This window comes from Cheilinus undulatus, linkage group 12 (assembly GCF_018320785.1).
Source record: "Cheilinus undulatus linkage group 12, ASM1832078v1, whole genome shotgun sequence".
NCBI lineage: Eukaryota > Metazoa > Chordata > Actinopteri > Labriformes > Labridae > Cheilinus > Cheilinus undulatus.
Window position 1 is genome coordinate 48,152,360 of NC_054876.1, and position 27,949 is coordinate 48,180,308.

General features: G+C 39.1%; 1 protein-coding gene across 1 annotated transcript in view; it reads right to left on the bottom strand.

The window, feature by feature from the left end:
- Window positions 1-845: 845 nt before the first annotated feature.
- wwc1 (WW and C2 domain containing 1) overlaps window positions 846-27,949 on the bottom strand; it is a 100,024-nt gene continuing 72,920 nt past the window's right edge. The window contains exons 11-22 of the mRNA XM_041801125.1: window positions 27,063-27,721; window positions 17,528-17,645; window positions 16,922-17,092; window positions 16,228-16,420; window positions 15,916-16,056; window positions 13,898-13,950; window positions 13,516-13,714; window positions 12,848-13,018; window positions 12,522-12,614; window positions 9,360-9,590; window positions 9,153-9,271; window positions 846-7,990 (exon numbers count right to left, since the gene is read on the bottom strand). Coding sequence (XP_041657059.1) covers window positions 7,924-7,990; window positions 9,153-9,271; window positions 9,360-9,590; window positions 12,522-12,614; window positions 12,848-13,018; window positions 13,516-13,714; window positions 13,898-13,950; window positions 15,916-16,056; window positions 16,228-16,420; window positions 16,922-17,092; window positions 17,528-17,645; window positions 27,063-27,721 — 2,215 coding nt within the window. The 3' untranslated portion in view covers window positions 846-7,923. The remainder of the gene's footprint in view (window positions 7,991-9,152; window positions 9,272-9,359; window positions 9,591-12,521; window positions 12,615-12,847; window positions 13,019-13,515; window positions 13,715-13,897; window positions 13,951-15,915; window positions 16,057-16,227; window positions 16,421-16,921; window positions 17,093-17,527; window positions 17,646-27,062; window positions 27,722-27,949) is intronic.

A 27,949-nucleotide genomic window follows, 5' to 3' on the forward strand; every position in this document is an offset into this window, starting at 1 on the left:
TTTAAAGTCAGAATGAGTTTAAAAGTCAAAATAATAGGATTAAAAGTCAGTATTATGAGTTTAAAAGTCAAATTATAGGATAAAAAGGCAGAATTGTGAGTTTAAAAGTCTAAATACTAGGATTTAAAGTCAGAATAATGAGTTTAAATCATAATATTTTGACGTTTAAAGTCAGAATTGAGTTTAAAAGTCAAAATAATAAGATAAAAATTCAGATTTGAGCTATAAAGTCAAAATAATACGAGTAAAATTCAGAATTGTGAGCTTAAAAGTCAAGATGATAGGATTAAAAGTCAAAATTACCTTCTAAAAAGTCAAAATAATAAGATTTAAAGTCAAAATCATGAGCTACATTATCTTTTGTACAAATCCCTGCATCCATGTGACGTGTCATGGAGCCAGTCTGTCTTTGGCACTGCCTTCACTGCGTTCATTTGACCATGAGACGACACTAACCCACCGGTCTGCCACCCATCTATCTTTTGCAGGCACTGAGTTACTAGATTGTTTTTTTTTTGTTTGTTTTTTTTTACCAAAATAATATGTAATAAAGTTGCAAAATAAGAATTTTAATTGTTAATAGAAACAAGCAAAGATATAAAGGAAGCTGGTTAAATCATGCAAGCTTGATACATGCATTTATCTCAAAGAGCATGAGTCGCAGCGCTTTTCAGTTTGTTAAAACATTACCGCAACGACCAATCAGCATGCCACCATTTCCAAACAGCTGCTGTTTTTTCAGTAATACATTAACACCTCAAAGGTATAAAGAATATTAAATTATTATTCAAATAAAACAAAGAGAATCACACGTTAGAAGAGAAGAACTTTTTATTTGTTGTGAAACTACAAAACATATCGTTTATTGTGCTGGTGAAATATTTACAACTCTGGTCGACAGTACAGTGTCTGAGAATAAAATTCACAGCTTTTCGGGACTCTCGCGATAAAAAGAAAAAAAAAAAAGCACACCCAAATCACAAAGTGCAATAAATACATGCTGTATGTTTCTCATAGCCGCCTCCGTACACATTACCAGGTTCAGGTAACACAAACAGATTCATTAGAAAACAATCAAATGAGGAAAATAAAATGCACTTGAACTTCAAATAACAAACAAGAATTATATCACAACCTACATGATGAAAAAAAATAATTTGTGACTAACAGCATTTGTGTTTCTCTGAATGATCGTGAGCAAAAATCTACACTCCTTCATCCAGATGTCAAAGAGTGTTTTTGATTTAAAGGTTAATGACGACAGTGATGTTTCCTCAGACTAACACCGTTCTACTCTACTGTGGACAGAAAAAGAAAAACTCAAACGTTTCTCTACAGATCAGACGATGGCGTCCAAGTTAGGACAGGAAACAAAGAAAGAAAGATAAAGTTTCTCTCCAAAGGCACACACACTCTCTCTCTCTCTCACGTCTCTGAAGGCTTTCATTAATGCCACAGTGATCCTGCTACAGTCAAACTCTGACAGCTTCACACTGCAGGACCACGCACACAAACATGGGCTGTATTTAAACCAGGGCAGTCACAATACCAGAATTTTAAACCTTTAGTTTCTAATAAAAATGTACCGTTATCATTGCCTGGTTACCCACACATTAACAGATTTTGTGCCCAATTTGCTGGGGACGTTTCATGAGGATTTTCCCAGTATTAAGATAGAATAAAAAAAAAAAACAACAACAATTCAAGCCTTAAATGATGCAGGATTAAGAGCTGGACAACTTCTAATGGTAGCTGAAGAGCAGGGGTGTCCAAACTATGGCTGCAGGACCAACTGCAGCCCGTGGTCCAGCCATAAACTCCTAACAAAAAATTAATATGCACATCATTACAACATGAAGCTATGGACGCCCATTGCTGCCACTTATAAAAGAAAAAAACATAGAAACTAGGTAGTTATTTCAAAAAGATATGTTAAATTAAAATTATGAGAAAGTGAGTCATAATTACACAATAAGAAGAGGCAATAATGAGATGAAAACCCACAACTTATGATATATAAAGTCAAAATTCTGATATAAAAAATCATGATTAAGACATAAAAAGCCAGACTATGAACTATGAAAAAAGTCAGTTAAGAGGTAAAAAGTCAAAATTATGATATGAAAAGTCACGATTATGAGATTAAAATTTCATAATTATTAAAAAAAAACGTGAAATTTTGAGACTAAAAGTCACAATTATTATTAAAAAGTGATCATGATGGAATTCAAGTTAAAAAAGATATAAAAAGTCAAAAATATCAGATAAAATGTCAGAATCTTAAGGTAAAAAGGCAAAATTATGATAGTAAATAAATTATGAGCTAAATCAAGATAACTTTCAATCTCATAACTGACTTATATTATGATTTCGATATTTTACTCTCAGAATTATGCCTTTTTCTCTCATCGTTTTAACCTCCATCCTTCCACCCATCTTCAATACCACTTCTCCCAATGGGGGTCATGGGGGGCTGGAGCCTATCCCAGCTGTCAATGGGCGAGAGGCGGGGTACATCCGGACTGGTTGCCAGTCAATCGCAGGGCTATCATTTTAACCAAGTTTTTAATTACTAAAAAAAAAAAAAAAAAAAAAAAAAAATTACCTAACATTTACTTTACTTAAATAGCAGAAATGGGCTCACATATGAAGCTGTGCTTTACTGTATTGTACTTCTTTGTTTGGGCTGTTGTAAACAAACATTTTGACGAGAGGAATTCATCAACATGCCTTTTTCGTGACTAAATAGAAGTGGTGATGTAAATGGTAAAAATATTGACAGCCAAAATAATAGCAGAAAATAATGTAATATTAATAACCAAAATAATGTGATTATTTTGGTTCATAGCAGTTTATTGCAACAGTGCATGACAAACTTCCTGGCTCAACTTTCTGCTCCGTCTTTACACACCGATCATCTTCTTCTTTAAATGTTGGAAGCTTCTTGTTTTGTGTCTGAATGTGGAGCTGAGCTGTCAGCATCTCCCCTAATCCTGAAAGGATAACACAGGCAGACCCCATCAATGTTACCCTGATCAGGGTGGGTCCAGAGGAAGCTAGGGCATACAAGTCCCCCTAAAATCCTCAACAGTGACTGGTTATTTGCCTTGTCAGTCATTATTGGAAAGCTGTGATGCAGGCTTTCATTTCTTTCAGCATTTCAATGACGAAGCATGTCTTCGCCTACACTGGACTGGTTTTACTAACTTTAATACCATAAAGGTGAGGTATCTCAAAGCGGCCCTGTCATACTTTTATTTTTCTGTATTTGGCCCTCAGGGAAAACCACCACTGCCCTAAACCTACAAAACTGTGAAGCTTTACTGTATGCACCATAACCTCCAGTACAGAAGATGCACTTTTACCAACTTAACTTAAACCCACTAAGTTATCTGTGTCATAAAAACAGCTGTGACTACTCTAACAGAATAGAATAAATTCCCCCCATCGCTGCGTCCTGAGTGGCCGCTTCACTGCTGAGAACATGTTGGAAAATATAAAAGCACAGACCAGACTGGCATCATTTTTCACCGCTTTTCTCTCACCAGATGATATCCTAGAGTCTGTCTGTAATATTTGTTGCTGAGGTATTGAAAATCACTTAATTTTTAGTGTCATATCAAAGTTTAAAATTCTGGTATTGTGACATTATCTAGTGTTGATCTTCTGTATATTATTTATGTACGTATGACTGGATGTTGGTAGAGAACATTTTAGAAAAGCTCCTGCAGTGCGATCGCAGCTTCAGCACAAACATCCTCACATCATTTCATACTTCATAACATTCCCACCAGGCTTCATAGTCTCCATATTTTTAAACAAGCAAGAGCTGTAGTGCTTGATTATTCTGTATTTATGGTGTATTTATAATTCCTAAACACACTTGTGAAAAACATTCCCACCTTGACCTGAATGTGTTGTACTGTCATTAATTCTGTGTGGATTTGGAACATTTAAGTGTTACATTGTGATTAAAAAAAGGCTGATTATCAGTTTGGGGACATTTAAGAGAAGTATCTTGGTTTTAATCATTCAAAAACCAAAGGCAACACAGAGCTACAAAACTGAAAGGCCAAAAAGGAAACGATTGTATGAGCTGCAGTTTTTCTACAATCATTAAACAAATGGAATAACAGCAGCAGCTATGCTTGTGTGAGCTACATTAGGGATTATGTCATGAATGGAAACATAATGGTATGACAGGATCGCTCCATTTGGAGGTAACAAAAGTAACAAAGTTATATGATTAGCATGGTGACCAAGCTAAAAGCTTAACCGTGATGATGACGGGACAGAAGACAGAGAAACAAACAACCTGACCAGTGAAGCCGTGTCTGGATTTCTGTTCGTATTCATTCCTGCATGAGGAAAACACTAAGACATAGCTTGATGCTAACACATATGGAATCTGCCAGTGAAGGGCTAACAAATTTAGCATTGTTCCATGCTAACTTCAACTTAAGAATTTATTTATTCCATATCACAATGCAAATTTAAACAGATCAATAGTTGATCTTTTTTCAATAAAAATATTCAGTGTAATTGATCGTTTCTTACAAGAGAAGCAAAGTTGGTTTCATGGCACCTCTACAGTCTGTAAACTTACAGATGTTTCACAGACATTACTGCTTTCTTCTTCTTTTGTTGTTGTTGAAGAATTAGACAATGATGCTCAGGTGTGCAATAGCCACTCTCTGATGGCAGTACTGCATTACAACCAGGACCTGGTAAAAGATATTGATAATGGTAGAAACTTCTATTTTTAAATTACTCATCACAAGAAAAACCTACATTTTTCATACATTAACCATTATTTAAAATTCTGAAATCATGGCCCATCCCTATTCTTACAAGCCTCTCTATTAAGAGGTCCCTGTGGTTTAATAATTATTATAATAAGATTTATACTATAATATTCAATTTTCCCCTGTTTTTTTGACCAAACATTTCTACACATCTGAATTTACCTGCTTTTAATATTATAGTTTATTTAACTTACAGTGTTGTTTACATTATGTTTACGTGTCGTTTATGTGTCGTTTACACGTCTCGATGTCTTTCATAGATTTGATTTCCTTCAGGATAATAATAAGGTTGAAGATGAAAGTCTCCTCTCTGCAGGTGCACTGTTTTAGGCAAATAATTAACCGGCACGGTTTTCACATTTTGAGCAGTTTGTTGAATGAAACGTTGCCAAAAAGGTGAAATATCTCAAAATAATGGTAAAAGGACCTGAACTTGTATTCTGTTCACAGCCATTCACTCACTGGTGTAGGAGGCTGCTATGTAAAGTGTCCATCAGCATTAGCTAACAGGGATTTGGTGTCTTGCCTCGGGACAAATTGTCAGGTGACTGAAGGAACTGAGGATCAAACCCCGACCTTCCCACTGAGAGGCATTCAGCTCCGTCCTCCCTTCTCAGGTTGTCAGCAGGATTATATGAAGTATATTTCATATACAAACACAAGGTGTGCCACCTGAATAGATCAAAGTTTTTAGAGAGACATCTGCTGTCAACGCTGGTGAAATGAGGATAAAAGCACCAAGGACGACTTACATAACAGTGACTCGAGGTCCAGGTACAAACTCACAAAGAGGAGAAAAGCTGCTGGTGTCTGAAGTTTGGCTGCCGTGGAAACAACATCAAACATAAAGGAGCCTCGATGTAAATGAATACCTGACTTCACACACATCAACGCCTCTCTGACGGTTTCTGTCTGATATTTTCTGAGGTGGCAAAAACAAAACCACAAGAGTGCTAAGCCTGAACAGTCAAATTAATCCTAAACAAAAAGCTTAACGATGGTAAAAACCTCCAGAGACTACAAAGAGCAAACTCTGTCACATTATGAAAATGTAAATTTACCCACTGATGAGAGGAAAAGAGTTGATATGTGAAGTTTTACTTGGTCACCATGCCAAAATGAAGCTGCGTGATACAAATTAATTTAGACAAACATACCCATCAGGCTTTTAAGATTTCCCCGCGGACCACAGGCACTTTATTCTGAAAACCAAAACCTAAAACAGAACCCTAGCAGTCTGAAAATGACCTTACTGTGGCCTTTTCAGCTGTTCTTCCACCACCCTGACTAAAGGGAAGGCTTTAAACTGGGACTTGTGACTTTGAGTAGTTTCTGGGAGGGCTTAGAGAGCATTCCTGAACGCAAAAATTTAGGATATAATTTAATTTAAAAAAGATGAAATTTTGTAGCCTCAGCCTGGCCAAGCCACTAATTATGCATATTTACGCATAACTTTTAGCCTTAACATAATGAAAATGAATATATTATGGACAAACTCACCATTAACATAAAGGAAAACAATAAAGAAAATAACTTTTGATACTGAATTCTTCATTTGAACCAGGCTCTAAGAATGTTTTTTTCTGCTTTTAAAATGGGTATATAACATGGGACCTTATGGGAATTCCTTGGCTTTTTAGGGCCAGCCTCTAGTGGACACTTGAGGAACTGCAGCCTGGTTTAATTTTTCAACCCTTGGTGTTAGCTCTTTCTCTCAAACTTGAAAAAAATACTCTGCAATCCCACAGTTAGTACCTGAACCATCACACCTTGATACAATAACCCAACAGGAAAACCTTTTGAAAAATGTGGGTTGTCCAGAAAATAGGTCTGGGTTTTCAGAATAAAGCGCTTCCAGTACATGAGGGGACTTTTTTTGGAAAAAGTGGAATAATGTGTTGTCAAAAATGGCCAGTCTTCAGTATAGAAAATGAGTGAGAGACTCAGATATGTATGAGAAGTATGAAGTCACAGTGAGAAAATGAAAGAAAAATAGAAAAACTGACCAACAGTTGTGTTGAATGTGGTAAGGGTAGACAGTATCTGAACCAGCCAACCAGAGGTGTGCCTTCCTCCTATTGGCGGGAAGCTGCTGGTCAGTTTCAAGGGTTCATCTCTATGTTAAAGTGATACAATCAGTTCACAGTCAGAAAAATACATTTTATCTTCGCTGTCCATGTTTTTCTGACAATCTTCACGTGCCTCAACATTCGCTCCACAATGAGGCAATGTTTTTTTTCATTTTCTAAAAGCCACAGCAAGTTTCATTTCATCTTTTTTTTAACTTTTACCTCAAGTTTCTTAAAGTGCAGACTATCCAAACATCTACCTGAGTGTTAGTGCTGTTTCTACATTATGCTGATGATGTGTGTGTTTATCTGTGAGAGACAACTTTCTTTTTTGCTTAAAAACACAAGAAAATTCTGCCGTAGACCTGCTCTTAATCATCATTTCCAGTTCTTTTAGTAAGGTTTGTAAAGCAGCGACTCCAGTTTACCTTCTGTGTCGTTGTAATGTGAAAGGAGCCAGAGGCATGCTGATGACGATTATGTACAACCATCAGATAAACTTTATGTGTGCTTAAATTTTCTGCGTATAAAGTTTTTTTTTAAATGGTCTTAAAAAACACATAAATATCTGTTAAGTTCACATATTTCTTTTTTGTTGCTTACATTGCTTCAGTACCATAGTTTGATGATGTCTGTGTGCCATTGTTATACATATATTTATATATTCATAGTTCCTTTGTGTCCAAATGTGTAAATAAAGTACAAAAACATTTTATGCACATGTGTGACTTTGTGCTGGAATGATCTGAAACACCTAAGAGCCTACAAACAGCCTGTTAGTAACAGAAAGACGACGAGAAGAAAAGAGTGAAATCATAAAAAAAGAAAGCTCAAGCAGTGCTATCACTAATTTACAAACAAAGACTATCCACTTTAGAAATGCTGAGCTCTTTAAAAAACGTGTTTCTTCATGGTTTTGAGTGTTTTTTTCCTCTACTAAACATATTATTATTCTTTTAAATTCTTCATTTCACCGCTGAACATTTGCTTCATTTGTGTTGGAACAGCAGATTAAGACTCAGGAGGAGGAAATACTTTGAAATGCTTCTCTACACGTCGTCAGCCGGCAGGTCAGGGATGCTGCTCTTTGCTCGTGTGAAGAATGCCATCTTCTCTCTGAAAGCACACAGGAGGCAGAACGGTGAGGCTGGGACACATCATTCACACTTTACTACTTTAATATTCTTACAGAGTTGTTTACATGATCTACAGAGGTTTGTGAATGAAAAGAGAGCTCTGCAATTCTCTTTTCACAATCCACGTACAGTGCCAATAAAAATATTCACTCCCTTGGATGTTTTACTCTTTAAGTGATCATGGTCGATACAATTTGGCTTTATTAACAAAAGAAATGACAAAAAAACCTCTTTAACATCAAAGTAAATCTGCCTAGATCAGACTGTCCTCACAAACTGAGTGAACGTGCAAGAAGGAGACTGGTGAGAGAGGACACCAAGACACCTATGACTACTCTGAAGGAGTTCCAAGCTTCAGCAGCTGAGATGGGAGAGACTCTGCAGACAACAACTGTTGGCCGGGTTCTTCACCAGTCAGAGCTTTATGGGAGAGTGGCAAAGAGAAAGACACTGTTGAAGAAAACTCAGATTCAGTCTGGACTAGAGTTCACCAAAAGGCATGTGGGAGACTCCATGCTCAAGAGGAAGAAAGTTCTTTGGTCTGATGAGACCAAAATGGAGCTTAATGTCCATCAGACATCACCACAAACACACCGCTGTGGAGCACGGTGGAGGCAGCATCATGCTGTGGGGATGCTTCTCAGCAGCCAGCCCTGGAAGGCTTGTTAAGGTAGAGGGTAAAATGAATGCAGAGAACTACTTCTTTGAAGATTTTTTTTTTCCGGCAAGACAATGAGCTGAAGCATGCAGAGAAAGCTACACAGAAATGTTTAAAGACAACAAGGGGAATGTTCTGGAGTGGCTGAGTCAAAGCTCAGACCTCAGTCCAATAGAGGATTAGTGGCTTGACTTGAAAGGGGCTGTTCACATCCAATCCCCATGCAACCTGACAGGGCCTGAGCAGTTTTCTGCAGATGTGCAAGCCTGATTGAGGCCTATCCACATATCAGTGCTGTGCTACAATCAAGTCTACCATATGAGACAATTCTTTATGGAAAAAAACAAAAAAACAAAATCAGTATAACCAGGCAACAGTGACAACTTTATTTTCAAAGCATTTTTTCATAATTTCCTCTTATTTAAAGGTCTTTTTTAAAGGTAATGTCGTCATATTTCAGATAAACCTGGTCTGTTTCTCTCACCTGAAGGTCTGAACTTCAGGGACCTCTTTGCGGCTTTGGCCCCTGATCTTGTGGACGTCCTTCGCTGCTGCTCTCATCATCTTCTCTACCCGCTTCTCCTGCAGCTGCTCCTCTCGGGTCTGGAGAGGAGACACAGGAGTTCAGATCCAGTTTCTTTTGGTCTCTAAGCGCCTGAAAGTGCATTATAAATCTCTGATGTTCCCTCACCTGTTTCTCGGCTTGTTTGAGCAGCAGTCGGAAGCGTTCGTCTTCTTGGACCCAGGCCGGCAGCTCTCTCTGGCCCTGCTGTCTCGCTTTTTCCAGCTGCGTCTTCAGCTCCCGCAGCACCCGCAGCTCCTGATCCAGCCGGGCCTGACGAGTCCGAGACACCTGCAGGTCCAGCTCCAGGTCCAGGGAAGTCCGAAGAAGACCATCCAGACCTTTGACCTGCACAGGAGGCTAAAGGAAAACCACAGTATGAAATTCAGTGTTTTAGGTAGGAATGATAGAGTGAGGACATCTGGGTGTCACATGGGTAGGACTGATTACACCAAATATTGAAAGAAAAATCATTTGATGATGCCAATTTTCTAAAGAGCAGAAATATTTTTCTATGATTGAAACCAGAGAAAAAGTAAATGTCTGCAAATGGCTTCAAATGATGCTAAAATTATTTTGAAAAGTGTAGCAAGAATAAGAAAGAAAACCATGTTCACTGAATTTGAAAACCAAAAGACCAGCTTTGTGATTGCTCAGAGCTTTATGAGCTTCCCTCCTGCTGTTTGACTGCTTTCAGCTTCATTTCTTCTGACATTTCTCTCCGCATAATCTGCTGGAGATCATCCGTCATCTCCCTGCTTCTAGAGTTTTTGACAGTTAAATAGTACAGTGAAACATGACCACGTTTCCTCCAGAGACAGAGAGCCTGTTTGCATTTGATTGAGTCTTAAAGCCTGTCGACGACTCTTGCCGAAGTGATTCTTAATATTTAATGTCTCTCTGAATGTTTAATGCAGCTTTGGCATTTACCAGCTTCTGTTAATTTACAGTCGGGCAGAACAACCTGCTACAGAGTCACTGCTGGGGCTGGACACAGAAGAATCACATGATGGCTGTAGTATTTCACAAATAATCCAGGATGCCGCTGTTCCTTTGTGACCTTTGTGGACTAAACTTCACATTATTTCACTCTTAATGGCTGTGAACTCCTCCATTAATTCTTATTTATTTTCAGCTGTGCAGTCTCAACAGGTAAAACGTGTTCAACAACACAAATATGCAACGCAATACTCTGCATGGCAGTATCTCTATTGTTCTATGATGCTCTTTAGTGCTTTAATTCTTCCCCTCTCTGACCCTTGAGTCTATAGCTCATGTACTCATCACCCTTCTCTTTGTCGACTTATTGCAGTGTTTCTCATTAGGGCCTCAAACCTTGAACTGAAAGCTATAACTAATATTTCTTATCTTATTCATATTTTTATCCTTATTCCTATACCTCCATTATTGCATATAAAAGCAATTGCAACAACCCTAGGGGCATTTCTATATCTCGTATACTAAGGTCAGACTACACAGTCTAAGTAGGGTTTCAGGACCCACTGGCCCAACCTAAAATCCTGTGTAGTGTGTCATAGTGAACAACAATTAACACCACGTACAGAACGCCTCACAACTTTGACCCTGTACACCATGGATGTCAAACTCAATCACAGAAAGGGACAGATTCTGAATTAAGGTCTGACCTGAGGGCCTAACAGCGTCCACATTTCACCAAACTGTCAACCTCATTTTCGTCAGTAATGAATTATGGGGGAAAAAACTACCACTGATCATAAATGATTTTGAGATTTAAAAAGTAAGAATCATAAGTTAAAAGGCTCAAATCTGAGATAAAAAGTCAAACTTATTAGTTCAAAAGGTCAAAACATAAAATAAGATGTTAAAAGAGTGCTTTTTAAAGGGAAATATAAAAAAACGAATGTCAAAATCATGTTTTCAAGAAAAAAATATGACTCAAAATTTAAAACTGTGAACCTTAAAATTGTAAAAAAATATGAGATAAAAGTCCAAATGATAAATTGAAATGGTCAAACTATGAGATAGAAAGTCAAAGTTATTAGTGCATGGGTCAAAACACAAAATTAGATGTTAAAATAATGCTGTAAAAGGTAAATATATAAAAAAGAAATTCACAATCATGTTTTTGAAGGCAAAAATGGTGCACCTAAAAGGTCAAAATATGAGATGAAAAAGTGTAAATAATTAATTGAAAAAGCCAAAACATTAAAGTCAAAATTGTAAGCTGAAAAGGTGAAAATATGAGACAAAAAGTCAAAATAATAAATGTAAAAGGTCCAATTATGAAATTAAATTCCAAATAACAGATTGAAGTCATAATAATGCAATAAAAAATTTAAAATATGAAATAAAAACACAAATGAAATTCTTTTCCCATATTTCTTTTTATCTAATTATTTTTACTTTTTATTTTTTTACATTTTTATGACTTGATATTTGATATCATCATGGAAACCTGCAGACCTCATGTTTTAGGGCCAGTTATAATGAGAATATAATATGATCGTGCGGGCTGGGTGTAACTGTACCACGGGCCAGATTTGGCCCCCGGGCCTTGAGTTTGACACCCCTGCTGTACACAGGTATGACTGGAGATGTGCTACCCAGCCTTGGTCCCGTTTCATCAACTACACTCCAAGATGTTAATTTACTAAACATTGTATAAATATTTTCTTTTAAAGTATTTTTTGACATTACGAGGGAGAAAAGCTGTCAAAAAGTGGCACTGCCAGCCTGCTTCACTTCACAAGCATACAGTGAAACAGAGGGAGAGAGAGAGCACAGCACAAAGATGGAGAAGAAAGAGGCAAATACTTCAGTTGATTACTGGTGCATCTCCAAAAATGAGAATATCATGAAAAGGCAATCAAAGCAGCACAGCTGTATATGCATGCAATGATTTTTTCACACATCTTATAGAGCAGTCGTGATATAATTTTGTAAGCAAAACCCAGAAGTTAGCTTCGCATGGGTTCCCTCAGCAGCAGGCCTATGGGAGTTTTCAATGGGTTTGTCTGTGTCCAATAAAAGTTTCTGAAACGTACACGTTTTGTTCATAAAGATAAAAAGCTTTAAACAGCTCTCATGGTAGTTTAACCCTTAGCTTATTAACAAATTTCAGTATAAATCATGCTGGGGGCCATAAAGGTATGTATAGGTATAAATATTGGTGAGATCACGGCTCTATGATAACTTCATCTGACGCAGCCACCATCGTAACAGATACAGATCAAACAGCCTGACCTCAGGGTTGCTCAGAACTGACTTAAGCAGTTTTGTTTTACTAAGACTGAGGAGCCCAGTGTTTACCTTCTTCATACGCATGCTGCGTCTCTCTGAAGCGTTCCGCACAAACGGAGACTTCTTGGAGAGCGTGGAGCTGTCGCTGTCACTGCGGTTTATCTGGAAGAGAAAAAGCACAGCGTAAAATATTACTTGGAGCCTGTTTACACATCAAAGTCATCATGTGCCAATACTTACAAAACCATAAAAATAGAAAGCTATGGTCAAGGGATTAAACAGAACAAACATTACGAAATGAAACACTAAAACCAGTATAAACAAAACGGAGAGCCAGTTCTCTCTTCCCCTGTGTGTTGTGTTTTGATGTTTTAAGTCCAGAGAGCCGTACTCACTCTGCAGATGTACTGGCTCTGAGGTCCCGGGGAGAATGTTTTGGACCGGATGATGGTGTTCCCCCTCATGAATGGGTTCTGCTGCCGGACGTCCGGGCGCCGTTCCTTCGGCCGAACCACTGAGTGGTGGTGAGACGACGAAGAGCTGTCTGTGCTTGTCTCCTTGTTCACCTGTACAGAAAAATCATCAACAGTTGAAATGAGAAGGTGCAGATGAGACTGGCCATGTCAAACTCATAATAAGGGAACTTTTCAGTTAAAGTTGTGTCAACCTATGAGGTGATATTGTGTTTTTTTTTTTTCTATTTCTGAAACCGAATTAAGACCTAAAACGCTACATCAGTCACTAAAAGCTGATATAATGCCTTAAAAAAAAAACAAAAATAGAGTTTTTATTACATTTTTGACTCATCCAGCACCAATCACAAAAGCAGTGAAGGGGTGAGAAAAGTAGAAAAAAAGTCTTAATCTAAAGAGGACAGAATAGTTGAACTATGGTGTACGAGGTAGGTTTCTGTAAATGACAGTGAAAGGTTCATTCTGCAGCACTAATGTATAAATGTCATTAAGCTTTAAATTCCCTGTAGAAATATTTATGTCCAACACAAAAACCACATTATTGCCTTCTCTTTGGGGAACTGATTTTTCTGATTTCAATCAAAATCTACCTTTTCTGTGATTGTTGCTGCTGCTGCTGCTGCTAGATGAGGAGGTTTGCTCACGTGCACCTCCTCTTCCTCCTCCTCCTCTGCCTCCCATTGGCTGCTGTCAGGATAGAAGCCTTCCTCTTCATCCAAAGCCCCTGACTCCTCCTCTCCGTTTCCTTCTTCATCATCGAACAGGTCGGCGTCCAGAACATCTCCAGGCCTAAAGATTCAACACAGAGATTTTTAAAAATGAGAAAGTCCATGTTTATCTTTAGTGTCAAGTAAACTCATCCATGTGTGTCAATGCCAAAGGAGTTTGGAGCAGCAAAGATGGCATCAAGTGCTGGTTCAGGCCCATATCTTTGAACTAAGATTCTAAATGCTGTAAGGTTGGAACACTCACCACTCATCGTCGTCAGGAGCTCTGACTCTGGACACACTGGAGATCACTGGAGTCTGAAACACACAAGCATTAAATTCTTTGTCATTTAAAGTGTTTTTAAATGTTTTTGAATATCCAGCTGTAAGAATGTTTAACCCGCTGTCAAACAAGTAAACTCTACTTTCAGAATCATTTTGATTGCTAGGGATGCACAATAGGATTTTGGTTGATATTTACACACTGATTTTAGCCCTGTGATTGACTGGTGACCAGTCCAGGGTGTACCTCGCCTCTCAACCAGTAACAGCTGACCCCAAACTGGAAGAATGGTGTAGAAAATGGATGGTTGTATTTTAGCCGAAACTAATATTGAAGTTCAAACTTTCAACTTCAATCCTAAAAACACACTTTAAAATGTTAGAAATCATGATAATGGTCCAACTTGTGAGTTCTGGAGAGTTTCTGCTTGAATTTCTTTGCAGGATGTCAGAATATCCTCCCAGAGCTGCAGTTTTGATGTGAACTGCCTCCCACCCTCGTAGATCTTTAGCTTGAGGATGCTCCAAAGGGGAGGATGGGGGCTACACCATGAGTTTCTCTCCTTTTAATGTCCATAGCAGCCAATGACACAGAGGTATTCCTTGCAGCATGAGACAGTGCATTGTCATGCATGAAGATCATTTTGCTATGGAAGGCATGGTTCTTGTTTTTGTACCATGGAAGAAAGTGGTCAGTCAGAAACTCTACATACTTTACCGAAGTCATTTTCACACCTTCAGGGACCCTAAAGGGGTCTACCAGCTCTCTCCTCACAATTACAGCCCAAAACATGACTCTGCCCCCTCCTTGCTGACATTGCAGCCTTGTTGGGACATGGTGGCCATCCACCAACCATCCACTACTCCTCCATCTGGACCATTCAGGGTTGCATGGCACTCATCAGTCAACAAGACTGTTTGAAAATGAGTCTTCATGTAATTCTGGGCCCGCTGCAACCATTTCTGCTTGTAAGCATTGGTTGGGGGGGCTGAATAGTAGGTTTATGCACGACTGCAAGCCTCTGGAGGATCCTACACCTTGAGGGTGGTGGGACTCCAGAGGCACCAGCAGATTCAAATAGCTGTTTGCTGCTTTGTAATGACATTTTAGCAGCTGCTCTCTTAATCCCATGAATTTGTCTGTCAGAAACCTTCCTCACTATGTCTTTATCTGCACGAACCCGTCTGTGCTCTGAATCAGACACAAATTTCTTCACAGTACGATGATCACGCTTAAGTTTTCCTGAAATATCTAAGGTTTTTACACCTTGTCCAAGGCATTGCACTATTTGAGGCTTTTCAGCAGCAGAGAGATCCTTTTTCTTTCCCATATTGCTAAAACCTGTGGCCTGCTTAATAAAATGAAACGTCCTTCTTAAGTAGTTTTCCTTTAATTGGGCTCACCTGGCAAACTAATGATCAGAGGTGTCTGAGATTGATCTCAGTGATCCAAAGAGCCCTGAGACATAATACCATCCATGAGTTTCATTGAAAAACAAAATAGATGGAATGTTTATGACACTAAAATCCAATTTGCATAATAATTTGGAATGTGATGTAAACTAAAGGCCACTGAATTTCCTGACAGAGCATACTTTATAAACCAAAATAATTTCCATCAATCATGTTTCTTTGACTGTGGAAAGCCAATATTGTGATCAGGATTAAAAGTCAACAATGTTTGCAGCTACATGTTAAAGTTTGTTTGTGAGAGAAGAAATATTCAGACATATTAACAATGTAATACATGCATTTTAATTCCAAATTAAAACTGTTTAAAATGCTGAAACCACTCATCTTGGCACAAAGAGAAAACCCTCCACTCAGTTAGTTTTCAACATCATATTGAAGTGAAACTTCTGAAGACACATCAGATAAAAACCGATCTTTGAATCTCATTTTCTGTGGATTATTGATAGAGGAATCAGCAGCAGCAGCAGCAGGCTGAATTTTCTCCTTTAAACAGTTTAAAATCAATCAGAATCAGAGTTTGGTCCGTACCCTGTCAGAGCCACCGACTGCTCTGCTCTCCTTGTCCTTGCTGCGGATCTCTGGCATGTATGCTCGGCTCAGCAGGTTGTACCACTTGGTGCATCTCTCCTCCGAACAGCTGACGTCAGCCAGACTGATCTGAGCTCCTGCCTGGAGGGGAGAAGAAGATGAGGAGAGGAGGAGGGAGGCAGAGGAGAGAGATGGAGTGTTGTTAGTAGAATCACTCGATGAAATCTCAGAAACACTGCAGCACTGCTCATCTCTGTGTCCAGAGAATCTGATTGATTCTTTTTTATTTATAGAAACTAGACTTCTACGAACCAGACAGTCTTCATGGCCAGACTTGCTGGTGTTGCACACATCGACCCTCAATGTCTTCTGCCGCAGTGCACTATGGGATATCTGCATGCCAAACACTTCGTTGACCTCCACCACGTCTTGAGGCAGAGAGCCACGCGTTCTGAAGAGGCAGCGGGTCGTCTCCACGCAGGGCAGTACCGCCACGCGCACATACCTGCACATAAAGTCATCATAAATAAGTTGTTAAAACCTTTCTGCTGATTTGCTGTTGCTTTAGGAACTTCTTCGCAACTTCTTGAACAGATAATGATACTGTGGATCTTGTGTACTATTACATTTCAAACAAGGAAACAAGGAAAGTCTCTTTAAGATCATTTTTATAGGCAGAACAAAATACCAACTATGGTAAAAATACAGAAAAACAGCAGAAAAGGCACCACCTCTGAGCTTTAAATCTACATGAGCAAAAAGGGTCTGCAGGAGCATTAAACATGCAGAGCAACAAACGAGACAAGCCTGAGGATAAAACAAACACTAGAAGCTCTGAACTCTTTACCTACATGCACACAAAGAGACAAACAGCTTCTAAAGAGTCTGAATATTTATTTAAATTGTGTTTTGCCGCTTTCTTATTTCAATATTCAAACTGCTGTTGTTGATGTTACAGTCGGTTCCTGTGTCCTTAATAAACCTCAGAGAGATAAAGAGGACGTACATTTTCTGTTCAGGCGGCAGACAGAGGGCGCTGCAGTTTGACAGCTGCATCACGTAGACGGTGAAGCGTTGGTCTCTAGACTCGTAGCGGAAACCGAGCTGAACCTGAGAGCAGCCTGACGCCAACCTCTCCTCATAAGAGCCGAGGAGGAGGTCTGCAGGGAGACCCGGCCTGTGGGAGAGACAAACACGTAATTTGAAGAGCAAATCACAACACAAAATCTAAGACTTGAATCTGAAAACAATCACTATCCAACAGTAATGATAAATGTTTATGTACAATGGCAACAAAAACTGAAGTCCTAAAAAAATAAAAAAAAAAGAACATACAAGCAAACTCCTACACACTGTTTTAATTGCACAAATACCATAATGTTGCCAGCATGTTTGCAGTGACGCTAAAACTACCAGTAACTGATTTGCTGACCATGAGATTACTGTGGTTAACTGACAAGCCAACTGGGAGCATTTCCCTTTATGTGTAATGGACCTGGAACATATAAAAGTTTCGCTTTAGGAATTAAATTACGGGAGAAAACTGAACTTTTCCCAGGGTATTTTAAGTTACGTAGATGCACCCATATATCATGTATATATATTTCGTTACCTGCGCTCCGAGGGCTCGTACACGCCGCTATCTCCAGCCACCGACTCGTCAGACACTGCTGATGTAACGCCGATCTTCTTTGGCCCCGCCCCTGTACCTCGAAGCTGTGGAGCTGAGTCTGAAGACAAGAGGAAAGAAAACACAATGAATATTTTTTTGTTTGTGTTTCAGGTGTACATGAATATTATGAGGAGAAAACCAGCAGAGACACAGAACAAACACTGTCCTGCTGCTCTCTATGTTTATCCACAACTGAAAATAACCAAACACTTATTCTCAAGTCTGAGTAACTTTTGCTGGAAACTACAGTGGATATCTTTTAAAGCAAATTATTTGTTGGACACATTTTCAAAATCTACATGTTTATGGAGCAATGATGGCTGCAAAACTAATTGCAAATGTGAAAGAAGTTCCACAAATGTGTGCAAAGGTCTGCAAATGTGCCCAAAGAACTGCAAATATGTGCAAAGGTTTTTAAATACGTAAAACAATATACAAATCTGTAAAAAGATCTACAAATGCATGCACAGATCTGCAAATGTGTGAAAAGATTTGAGAACATGTATAAAGATTTGCAGATCTGTACAATCCAAAAGATCCAACTAAGATCCAAAAATGTGTGCACAGTAGGAATGCATTGTATTGGATTGTGCCGATATTTACAGATTCATTTTAGTAGATACTGATATTTAAATATGCTTTTTGAACAAGAAACTCTGTCCTTTTCGACACACTTTAGGGTTTGAGGATGACCAAGTAAACAAAGTTTAGTCCTAAAAAACACTTTAAAGTTCAAAGAATGAGGATAAATAAAGAAAAAGACCTGAACTGTCATAGGTCTGTTGGTTCAGCCTAAAACTCCACTAATTTATTAGTAGAAATGGACAAAATGTACAGTCCATGTATGCTAAAATACATGCAACATATCAGATGTAAACATCAGCAGAAATTTTAAAACCTGCTGATACCAATATTTCCCTTTTTAAAGCTAATATCTGACGACACCAATACCAGACTGCAAATGTGTAGACCAATTTCTAATTGTGGACTTAGGTAATGGTAACTAATAGTACTACTACTAATAATAATAATAATAACAATAACATGCTCAGTAGGAGCAAGTGAGTCATAGGCAGAGGAAAGAAGTCAGGATGGACTTATACATAAATTTTGTTGCATTTGATGATAATGAAATGAAATCACAGAATAATATCAGAAGTATCTGTTTATATAACAAAGATTGGGCCATTTAGAAAATGTCCAAAACAGTGATTACATAGAGCTGAGAAAAGCAAAATAAATAAAATGTGCTGTATGACTGTAAGCTATGGGTGAATATGGACTTGTTCCTGTAAGTTTGTGAAAAGAATTTCACACACTGTTCGAAAAGAAAACCTTGAGCTGCTCCAAATGAAACAAAGCACAGTTGACAGAAAAGAAATGTCTTTCAAGAGAAAGTTAGATGAACATTTTTTTCATCTGGATTCACATAAAAACATCTCTGCCTCTCAGACAATGACCCTGATACACAAAGAAAACGAGTGAACTTTACTTAAATATAAATGTGAAGACCTTGAAGGGTCTCTGACATTTATATTTCTTTCGGCCATGACAGACACCGTCTTTGAATCTTTGCTGTGGAAATGCTGATGTTACAAAGACTGCTACATAAGGAAACTGCTATTCTATTCTTGTTTATCTTTTATGTTTTGTGCTGCTGACTCGTGATGGACCACGATTATTCTCTGCCATCAGCTGCACATTCTGTCGAGTGATCTCCTCCTATGACTCCAACAGTAAACAGTAAATCCCTGTTTATGTTTGGATGAATCTCATATAAAGAGGGGATAAAGCTATTAAACAGTAGTCCCTCTGATTAATGCCAGAATGCTTTGAGAGACTGATGCATAAAGCACTGGTATATTTTTTGCACACTAACAAGAACAACAACATAAATCTACAAGAATCCTAAATATTACAATGTTAGGGTGAATTCTACACTGTCAGGTGGATTTTTATCTCCCAGTTTGGCTGAAAAATCTGACAAAGCTGCTGCCGTATCTTGATCTGAACTCAGCCTTTTAAGCCCAAAGGAATAGACGTCTGCTGTCTGTTAGTCTGATAACATGTCCAGCTCTGGCAGCAGTGATGGAGAGTGAGCAGGAAATCAGACACCACGCCGTCCACCTTTCACCTGAAGCTGCAATCTGAGGTACGTTCAGCTTCAGTGAGCTCAAAACCAGATGAAAAAAACTGCAACAGACACTCAATACAATTCAGCTGCAAAATCAGCCCAATGCTAAAGCCAGAGTCCAACAAGGTAATGTTGATGATGCATTATAGATGAACAGACTGCTACAAACCAGGTTATGTAGTGAAAATTAAGGCTAGTAAAGACCAAAACTTAATCAAGGAAATAATTCATTTAAATTCTGATTCAATTTGCGTTGAATTTCAAATAAAGTTTAATGCCATCACAGGAAATTGCAGTCTAAAATGCATTTTCTTTAGAGAACCTGTTGAGATAAAATAATGGGAAATGAAAAATCCTTTCAGAGTCCAGTCTTCTGCTCTTATGTGTATATTTCTATTGCTCTTAAATTAGGCATTTAAAAAATGCTGAGCATGCAATATTTCTCATTAGATTACTGCAGCCCTAATCTTAACAAATTAAACCAGTGGTTTTCAAACTTTTTTCACCCAAGGCACATCTAAGGTTAAGCCAACATCTCAAGCCACACCACATTTAAATTGATACAAAATAGACTTTTAAAATAATGTTACAGTCAAAGTGACCTATGGGGGGGGGTAAAGGGGAAGTGTCAAAATAATGGCAAAAATAAATTACAAGTGGCTTAAAAGGATTAAATGTTGTAAAAAAAAAAAAAAAAAGGTGGTAAAAATGGGTTAAAAGTGATTAAAAAAAGGCAAAATTGGGCAAAAAATTGGCAAGAAGGTGGCATAAATGGGTTGAAAGTGTCCAAAAGGTGGCAAAATGGATTACAAGTGGCAGAAGAGTGGAAAAAAATGGTTAAATTTATAAGAGGTGGTAAAATGGAGTCAAAAGTAATGGGAAAAATGGCAAAAAATGGCCAATCAATAGCAAAATTGGGTGAAAAGTGGCAAAAAGGTAGCAAAAATGGGTTAAATATGGCAAAAAGTTCAGAAAACGTGCAAAAATGGGTCAAAAGTGATAATAAGAAGTGGGAAAAGTGGGTAGAAAAATTTGTTAACTTGGTTAAAAAGAGCATGAATTAATAATTTCAACACCAATTTCAACCCAATAATAGCTTGCCATGCTTTTCAGCTCTTAATGAGGTAACTGTTAGCCAGGATGCTAGCACCAATGCTACTGATCCAACATGCATACACTGATATCATCAATAAATCCCAACTGGGGAGGTCCCATTCTCTGGGGGTTTTCAGGGGTCCAAGTCTGTGGGGAGGCCTGGTTACAGTACTTGCCATAAAGTTGTAGTAATAACATATTGTACAAATTCCCCCGGCACACCTCTCCTTGTCTTAAGGCATGCTAGTGTCCCTTGCCACACCATTTTAAAACCACTGGATTAAACTTTAACACAAGTACAACCCTAATTCCACAAAAGGCAGGATATTCAAAGAACCTCTGCCCATCTTTACTTCTGAGAGACTCTGCCTCTCTTAAATGCTCCTTTGATACGCAGTCGGGTTTCTGATCTGTTGCCTGTTAACCTAATTAGTATTTTTTCATTAGTACCACTTACTTTTCCAGCCCTTTGTTGCCTTTTTCAGATGTGTTGTTACCATGAAATTCAAAATGAGCAAATATATTTCATGAAACATTTAAATTGTCTGAGTTTCAACATCTGATATGCTGTTTATGCTCTGTTGCGAATAAAATACGGGTTTATGACATTTTTATATAATTGAATTCCATTTTCATTTACATTTACAGAGAGCCACAAATTTTGGGGGGATCTGGAGTTGTAAAAAAAATCCAAATAGCCAAAGAATTAAAACACGAGTTCAAACGGCACACAGATGACCCAGCAGCTGTAATCCAACTCCTCCCTCACCTTCACCTCTCCTCCCATCTCCCCCAACTGACAATCAGGTTTCACACACAGTATCACATTTCACACACACACTCAGCGAGGAGGAGGTTTCCTGCTTTCCAATAAAGTTGGAGTGTTTTGTCCGAGGCTTAGAGTAACGGAGACGGAGGCGTTACATCAGCAGCAGCTCTGTGCTCTCCTCTCTCATCCTCTTATTGCTGCTCATTAAAATGAAGATGATTCATCAGGATTATAATGTTATTAACTGTGATTATCATTCCGGTCATTAACCTGCAGCCCTCCTGGGTTATTATGCAGACACAGAGTTACTGCTGCAGAGATGTGACATGATTGCTGTGTGGACAAAAGACTCAGGGTTGTAAGATAATGCATCATCTGAGAACTAGGGTTGTAATCTTTGATATGATTCAAGTAGAGATCAAATGAAATCAACTCCTTTACACAAGTACACTCCCATTGTAACTGTGCATTTCAGACACTTCTCTTAAGAATGACAATGAATATCTTTGGTACTTCACAACACTGTTGCTCATTAAAACATATGGCAATCATTTTAAATCCAAAGGCTTTTTTTCTGCTGTATATGAGTATTAAGCAGTGGTGCTACCAATTCAGGTTAGAATCCCTACATCTGAGTAAAAACTATGTCAATTCTACATGTAGAATTAGAAATATGCAAACCAGAGCACAACAACTAGGGCTGAATGATTTGCAAAAATAGTCTAATTGCAATTCTTCCCCCAATATTGCAATTGAATATGAAGGTGCAGCAGGCTTTAAGCTATAAAGGAGGATGCTGGGGTGGAGGTGAAGCTTTGCCAGCAGCAGTGTGGTGCATCAGAATTGATGCAAGCAGGGATTAGTGAAGTATGTCATACTTAAACGAACCGCTGTGTCGACACTTGAATGTTTGAATAATGTGCATAAAATCTCTGCTGTTGCAAAAAATGAATACATTATAGTGGTATTTTGACACCTATCAAGGTAAAGAAATATTGGAACTTCTGTGATTTGTAAGTTGCAGTAGGCCATATTGCTATTTAATTTAATTTGCAATTCATTTCCCAGTTACTCAAGATTGCAATGAAGCAAAGTTTTATCAAGATGGGGTTAATAATTCATAAACTACGTAGCAGTCTGAGTTCATTATTCATCTACACTCAGTACCAAATAACGACAAAGCGAAAACAGAAGATTCGAAATTTTTTTGTAAATTTATAAACAATAAGTAGTGAAATATAACACTGACATGAGTATTCAGACCCTTGCAAAAACATCTGAAATTCAGCTCTGGTTCCTCCCATTTCTCTCAGTCTTTGCTGAGACTCCTTGATTGGAGTCCACCTGTGGTAGATCAAACTGATCGGACATGATTTGGAAGGCCTCACACCTCTCTATGGAAGGCCTCACAGCTGATGATGTATGAGAGCAAAAACAAAGCCACGAGGTCAAAGGAGCTGCAGAGCTCAGATACAGGATTTCTGACAGGCACAGATCTGGGAAAAGGTTAGAAAAAGTCTAGAGCACTTCAAGTTCCCAAGAGCACTGCGGCCTCCAGAATTCTCAACAAAAAAGTTTGGCACAACCAGGACTCTTCCAAGAGCTGGTCACCCAGCCAAAGTGAGCAATCTGGGGGAGAAGAGTCTTATTAAGAGAGGTGACCAAGAACCTGACGGTCACTCTGACTGAGTCCAGAGATCCTATGAGAAGACAGGACAAAGTTCCAGAAGGACAAGCATTAGTGGGGTCCCCACCTATCTGGGCTTTAACACATGAAAGCCTGCTTTGAGTCTCCAAAAACTCCATATAAGAGCCAAACAGGCTCTCTCTTTCATTCACCTTTTAGCCAGAAATATGACTTAAGATCTCAATTTTTTTTTTTAAAGCTGGCACTTCTTGATTTTGGCACTGTTTCTTTAAAACCATTTTCATCACTACTACAACTTTGATTTGCTTCTGTGCTTCTAAAATAACATCCCTGCATGGGTCAAAAGTTTTGAGGCCTTTGCAAATCCATGGAAGTGTTCTTCCTTTAATTGACAACTTCATGTTGTCTTTTTTGTGTATCTCTGAAGAACCATGGAAAACTCTGCCTGCAGTGTCCACATGTTTTTGGTACGAGTGCTTTAGGACTTTTTCATGCATCATTTCCAATCATGGGGAAGTCCCCTGTTTTATCATACAATCATATTCTTTATCTTCAAACTTTGTGGCAGCATTTGTGTTTCTCTCTTTCCTGTTTCAACATGAAAATGCTCCTGGGAACCAAGCCTCAGCTTCAGTTCAGCCCCAGCTTCATAAAGAAGACAAAAATAAGAAATAGTGTCCTGGTTTGATGTGGAAGAACTCGACAAGCTTACATGAACGAGAAACCACAAGGAGGAACATTTCTCTCGTCCTCATAAACCTTAAAAACATAAATATTAGAGACAGTTACTCAGATATTAAGCATACTATTTTTAATGCTTTTCCTTACATTGAGCAGTTGCTTCATTATATTTTAGATGAAAACTGTTAAACTTAAAAGTAGCCTGGTCTTTGTTACCAATGCTGCTCCTGTAGTTTTGTGTTGCAAAGTGGACTCCGTTTGTTTTCAGTTCTGAAAGACCCAGGAGAACAGGACTGTGAATTCCTGTTGCATTTTCTCTCTATCTATAGGCTTCTAGGTGTCCAATAATTCAGGAAAAACTGTACTCTAAATTAAGCTTGTTCAGAATAAACTGTGAATGAACTTGAGCCTTTTGTTATTAAAAACATTACCTCCATGCTGATCCTGTGGCTAAAGAGAGAACAACCCGATGCATAGCTAACTCAACACATGGGTTAGTTATGCAGGATTTTGACCAAATTATTATGAGAATTATTCTGATCAACATCACTGAGATCATGATTAGTAATCTAGATTATTCAGCTATTGCAAAGCCTGTTTTTTTTGTTGTATTGTTTTAAGTTACTCTGACAACACACCTATTCTGGTAACCATTTGCTGCCAGAGCTGGACAGAGGCAGAAACCTGACAAGACTTTTTTGACCCAGATCTGTCCCTGACAGTCGGCCACACAGCAATGATAAATAATTTTTAAATATAAATATCCACACTCAAGCAAAAATGTAAAAGAAGTGAATGTCAGAAAGGAATATGTTTCAAACAACAGTACTTAATATTCAAGGTTTTTATTGCAGCTTTTGAAACGCATTTTTAATGTAAACCAAAGCCACCAGTAAGGGTGTTTTCTTTGTGGGAGAGCCAAAATTGTGACTTTGATTAGAATTAAATAAATTTCTAGAAGAATTTCCTCAAAGCAATGGTTATAGCTCAGTTAACTGGACTTCTGTTGTCCTGTAGCCTGTTAAATCAGCTATGCAAAAGTGAAAATGTGTGCTGAAACAAGCTGCTCTCAGATTTTCCCCTCATGATGTCATGCAGGGAGTAAACACCGCCCCCAGATTTGGTTGGCCCTCCCCGCTTGGAAGAAAGTTCTGCCCTCGTCTGCTGTTCTTCCTCTCTACTACTAGCTAAGATGATGATAGTTCAGTGGGTTACCCTGCTCACTTTGGTCTGGGAGATTGATGGTTCAAATCACAGCCAGGTCCTTAACTTTGGATAAAAGTGTCAGTTACATTGTAACATCAGGAGTGCCATATCTATTTCCTGAGAGGGGTGTGGTCAGAGGCGGAGTCAGACAGCTCAGTTCTGAGCAGGGTTAGGGTTAGAGACAGAGGGGTTTTTAGAAATACAAAAATCAAATAGAGGAGTGTTTTTCTGCAGCAAACTTCACAGGTATGTTTTGGGGACCTCTGAGAACAATATAAACTTGTCTTAAAGAGGTAAAATATGTCCCCTTTAAATGAGCGTAGAGCCGAATACGGCAATAGACACTTAGGAACATCCTTAGTTACTATTGGAGCTTCGTACAGCTGACCAATGCTATCACACACCTTTACCTGACACACTAAATAGACTTTTTCCTGTATCCATTGCACTGATATATTTAACATTTATCTGGGAAACCTATCACACAAAGCATCTGGAACTTTTCTGATACAAAGCAATTTTCGAAGCATTAGGTGCACATAGATCCAACCAGTAGTGTTGAACTCAAGACCACACTATCCATACCAAGACTTGCCCGAGACCAGAGTGCACTGAGACCAAGACAAGACCAACACTTTTGGGAACTGAGATGGAGTCAAGACCGAGACCAAGACAAGACTGAGACCAAAAAAAAAAAAGCTCACCATCATGAGCAAACAAACAGAGGTATGGTTGCTGAAGACCACAAAACAAGTCCTCAAAAATCCCATTTCTTTTAATGGGAAATGAAGGTTTAAAGAAGAGTTTGGTTGTATTTAAGAAATACAAGAGACTGCAGCATTTTGTGACCAAAACATGCACGTTGGTGTCTCATTATGATGAGGGATGGGGATCGTTAATTTTTTCTGAAACTGATACTGTTAACGATACTCCTTATTGATCCGAGTCCTTATTGATACCTCTAACGATACTATTCTATAAATTGGGGTGAAGACAAAATGAGGATAAATACTTACAATAGAAGTGGTAAGAACTGAGTTGTGTTTGAGCTAAAATATCATTATTTAGTCTGTAACATCTATTCTATACCCCTCAAATACAATTTCCTCATATTCAAAGCTGCATTTATTGATGTTTCCTGCCAAAACTAAATTCTCCTATCTTTATTGGACATTTGAACATATCATACCATATAGGATACAGTTGTCTAATTTACTGAGGTTACCTGAACGCACCATATTTTCCGGCTTTCAGGTCGTAAAGTTTGCTAATTAACTTCAATTCTGTCGATTCTGGCACTGATTTCTACACTGGGTTAATATTTCTAACAAACAGGACTTCTTGTAAAGTTTTGATACACTTTTTAGCATTTATCTGCACACATGAAGAATAAAACTGTCTCGGGCTCTCCTAGCTCACAGTCTCGTCCTTCTGTCGCCTTCCACCTCTCACTCCTGCTTGTGTGCAGGGGGGTGTGTCCCTCGGTCACAACACTGGGAAGGTTGCAGTCATCATGGGGAGGGGAGTGAAATTACACATGAATTGAAGCTATTTGTTGTTTTAGCAAGTGCTTCTCCTTATTATCACATAAACAAAGTCATAGCAGATCAGTGCTGGTCTCAACCAGTCCTGATGCAAATCCGAGACCAAGACAAGACCAAGTAAAAATGCTCTCGAGTCCAAGAACAAGACCAAGACCTTCAAAATGTGGCCTCGAGACCAAGACCGGTCTCAAGTACTACAACACTACTAACCAGACTGAGGAATAGTTCAAGGAAAGATGGGATGTGCATTCACACGTGCAGCTCCCACTGAATATCTGGTCCACTGAGGTGTAACTGTCTCTTTGTAGTTTGAGGAAGAAATCATGTAGATCAGCTGTAAAGACTTTAAGATGAAAATGAAGAAAACACAGAGTAAAGGGGGAAAAACATTCTTTTACCTTTAACGTCTTCGCCCAGCGCTGTGTTGCGGTTCTGTTTCTCCTCCAGCCCTCTGTGACCTTCATGTTCCTCCTGCTGCTCCTCCTGAGAGTCCAGACTGAGCTCCAGCTCTGCCAGCCTGCTGTGAAGTTCCAGGTCCAGACTCAGTCCACCAGGCCCCGTCTGACCTGCAAACGTCTCTCCTGACAGGAAACTAGCGTCTGTGACGAGCGGCGAGCAGGGCGGAGACAGCGAGGAGAGAGAGGAGCGCGGGGATAAGGAGCTCATGGAGCGGGGGGTCTCTGACAGTCTGAGTGCCTGGATCCTGGACGACTCCGCTCCAACTCCTCCGCCTCCTCCTGCTCCTCCTCCGGCAGCATCTGCTTTCCCCTCAGACCTCCCAGAGTCCCTCCCTCCACTGCCCATCACCACCTCGTGCTCGTGGATGGTGGTGATGGAGCTGGAGGGTCGGTAGCCCCCCTGGCCGCCCTCCTGCAGGAGGCTGTCCAGTTTGTTCTGAAAGTCGGGGTCGGCCAGCTCGGGCTGCTCCAGGTACAGGTCTGTGAAGCTGAGGGAGGAGGTGGAGCCCAGACTGGAGGTGGTCGCCAACGAGCCACGGCTAGAGGTCAGAGAGCCTCGACTGCTGCCAGACGAACAAGACAAAGTGCTCGCTGACAGGCTGCAGACAGAGAGCGAAGATTAACAGGGGAAGAGTTACAAACTTCTATGAAATATCTCATATTTAATAACAGATTCATCCTTTAATTGGAAATTAAATACCAAGAATTACTCAAGCCAGGTCTAAGAGCCAGTGTCTCTCCATAGCTGCTGTTTATTGTGCTGGCAGAGCTCATTTTCAATATAAACCCCATACTGTCCAGCTTTTCAGCACACAGCATTCTGGGTA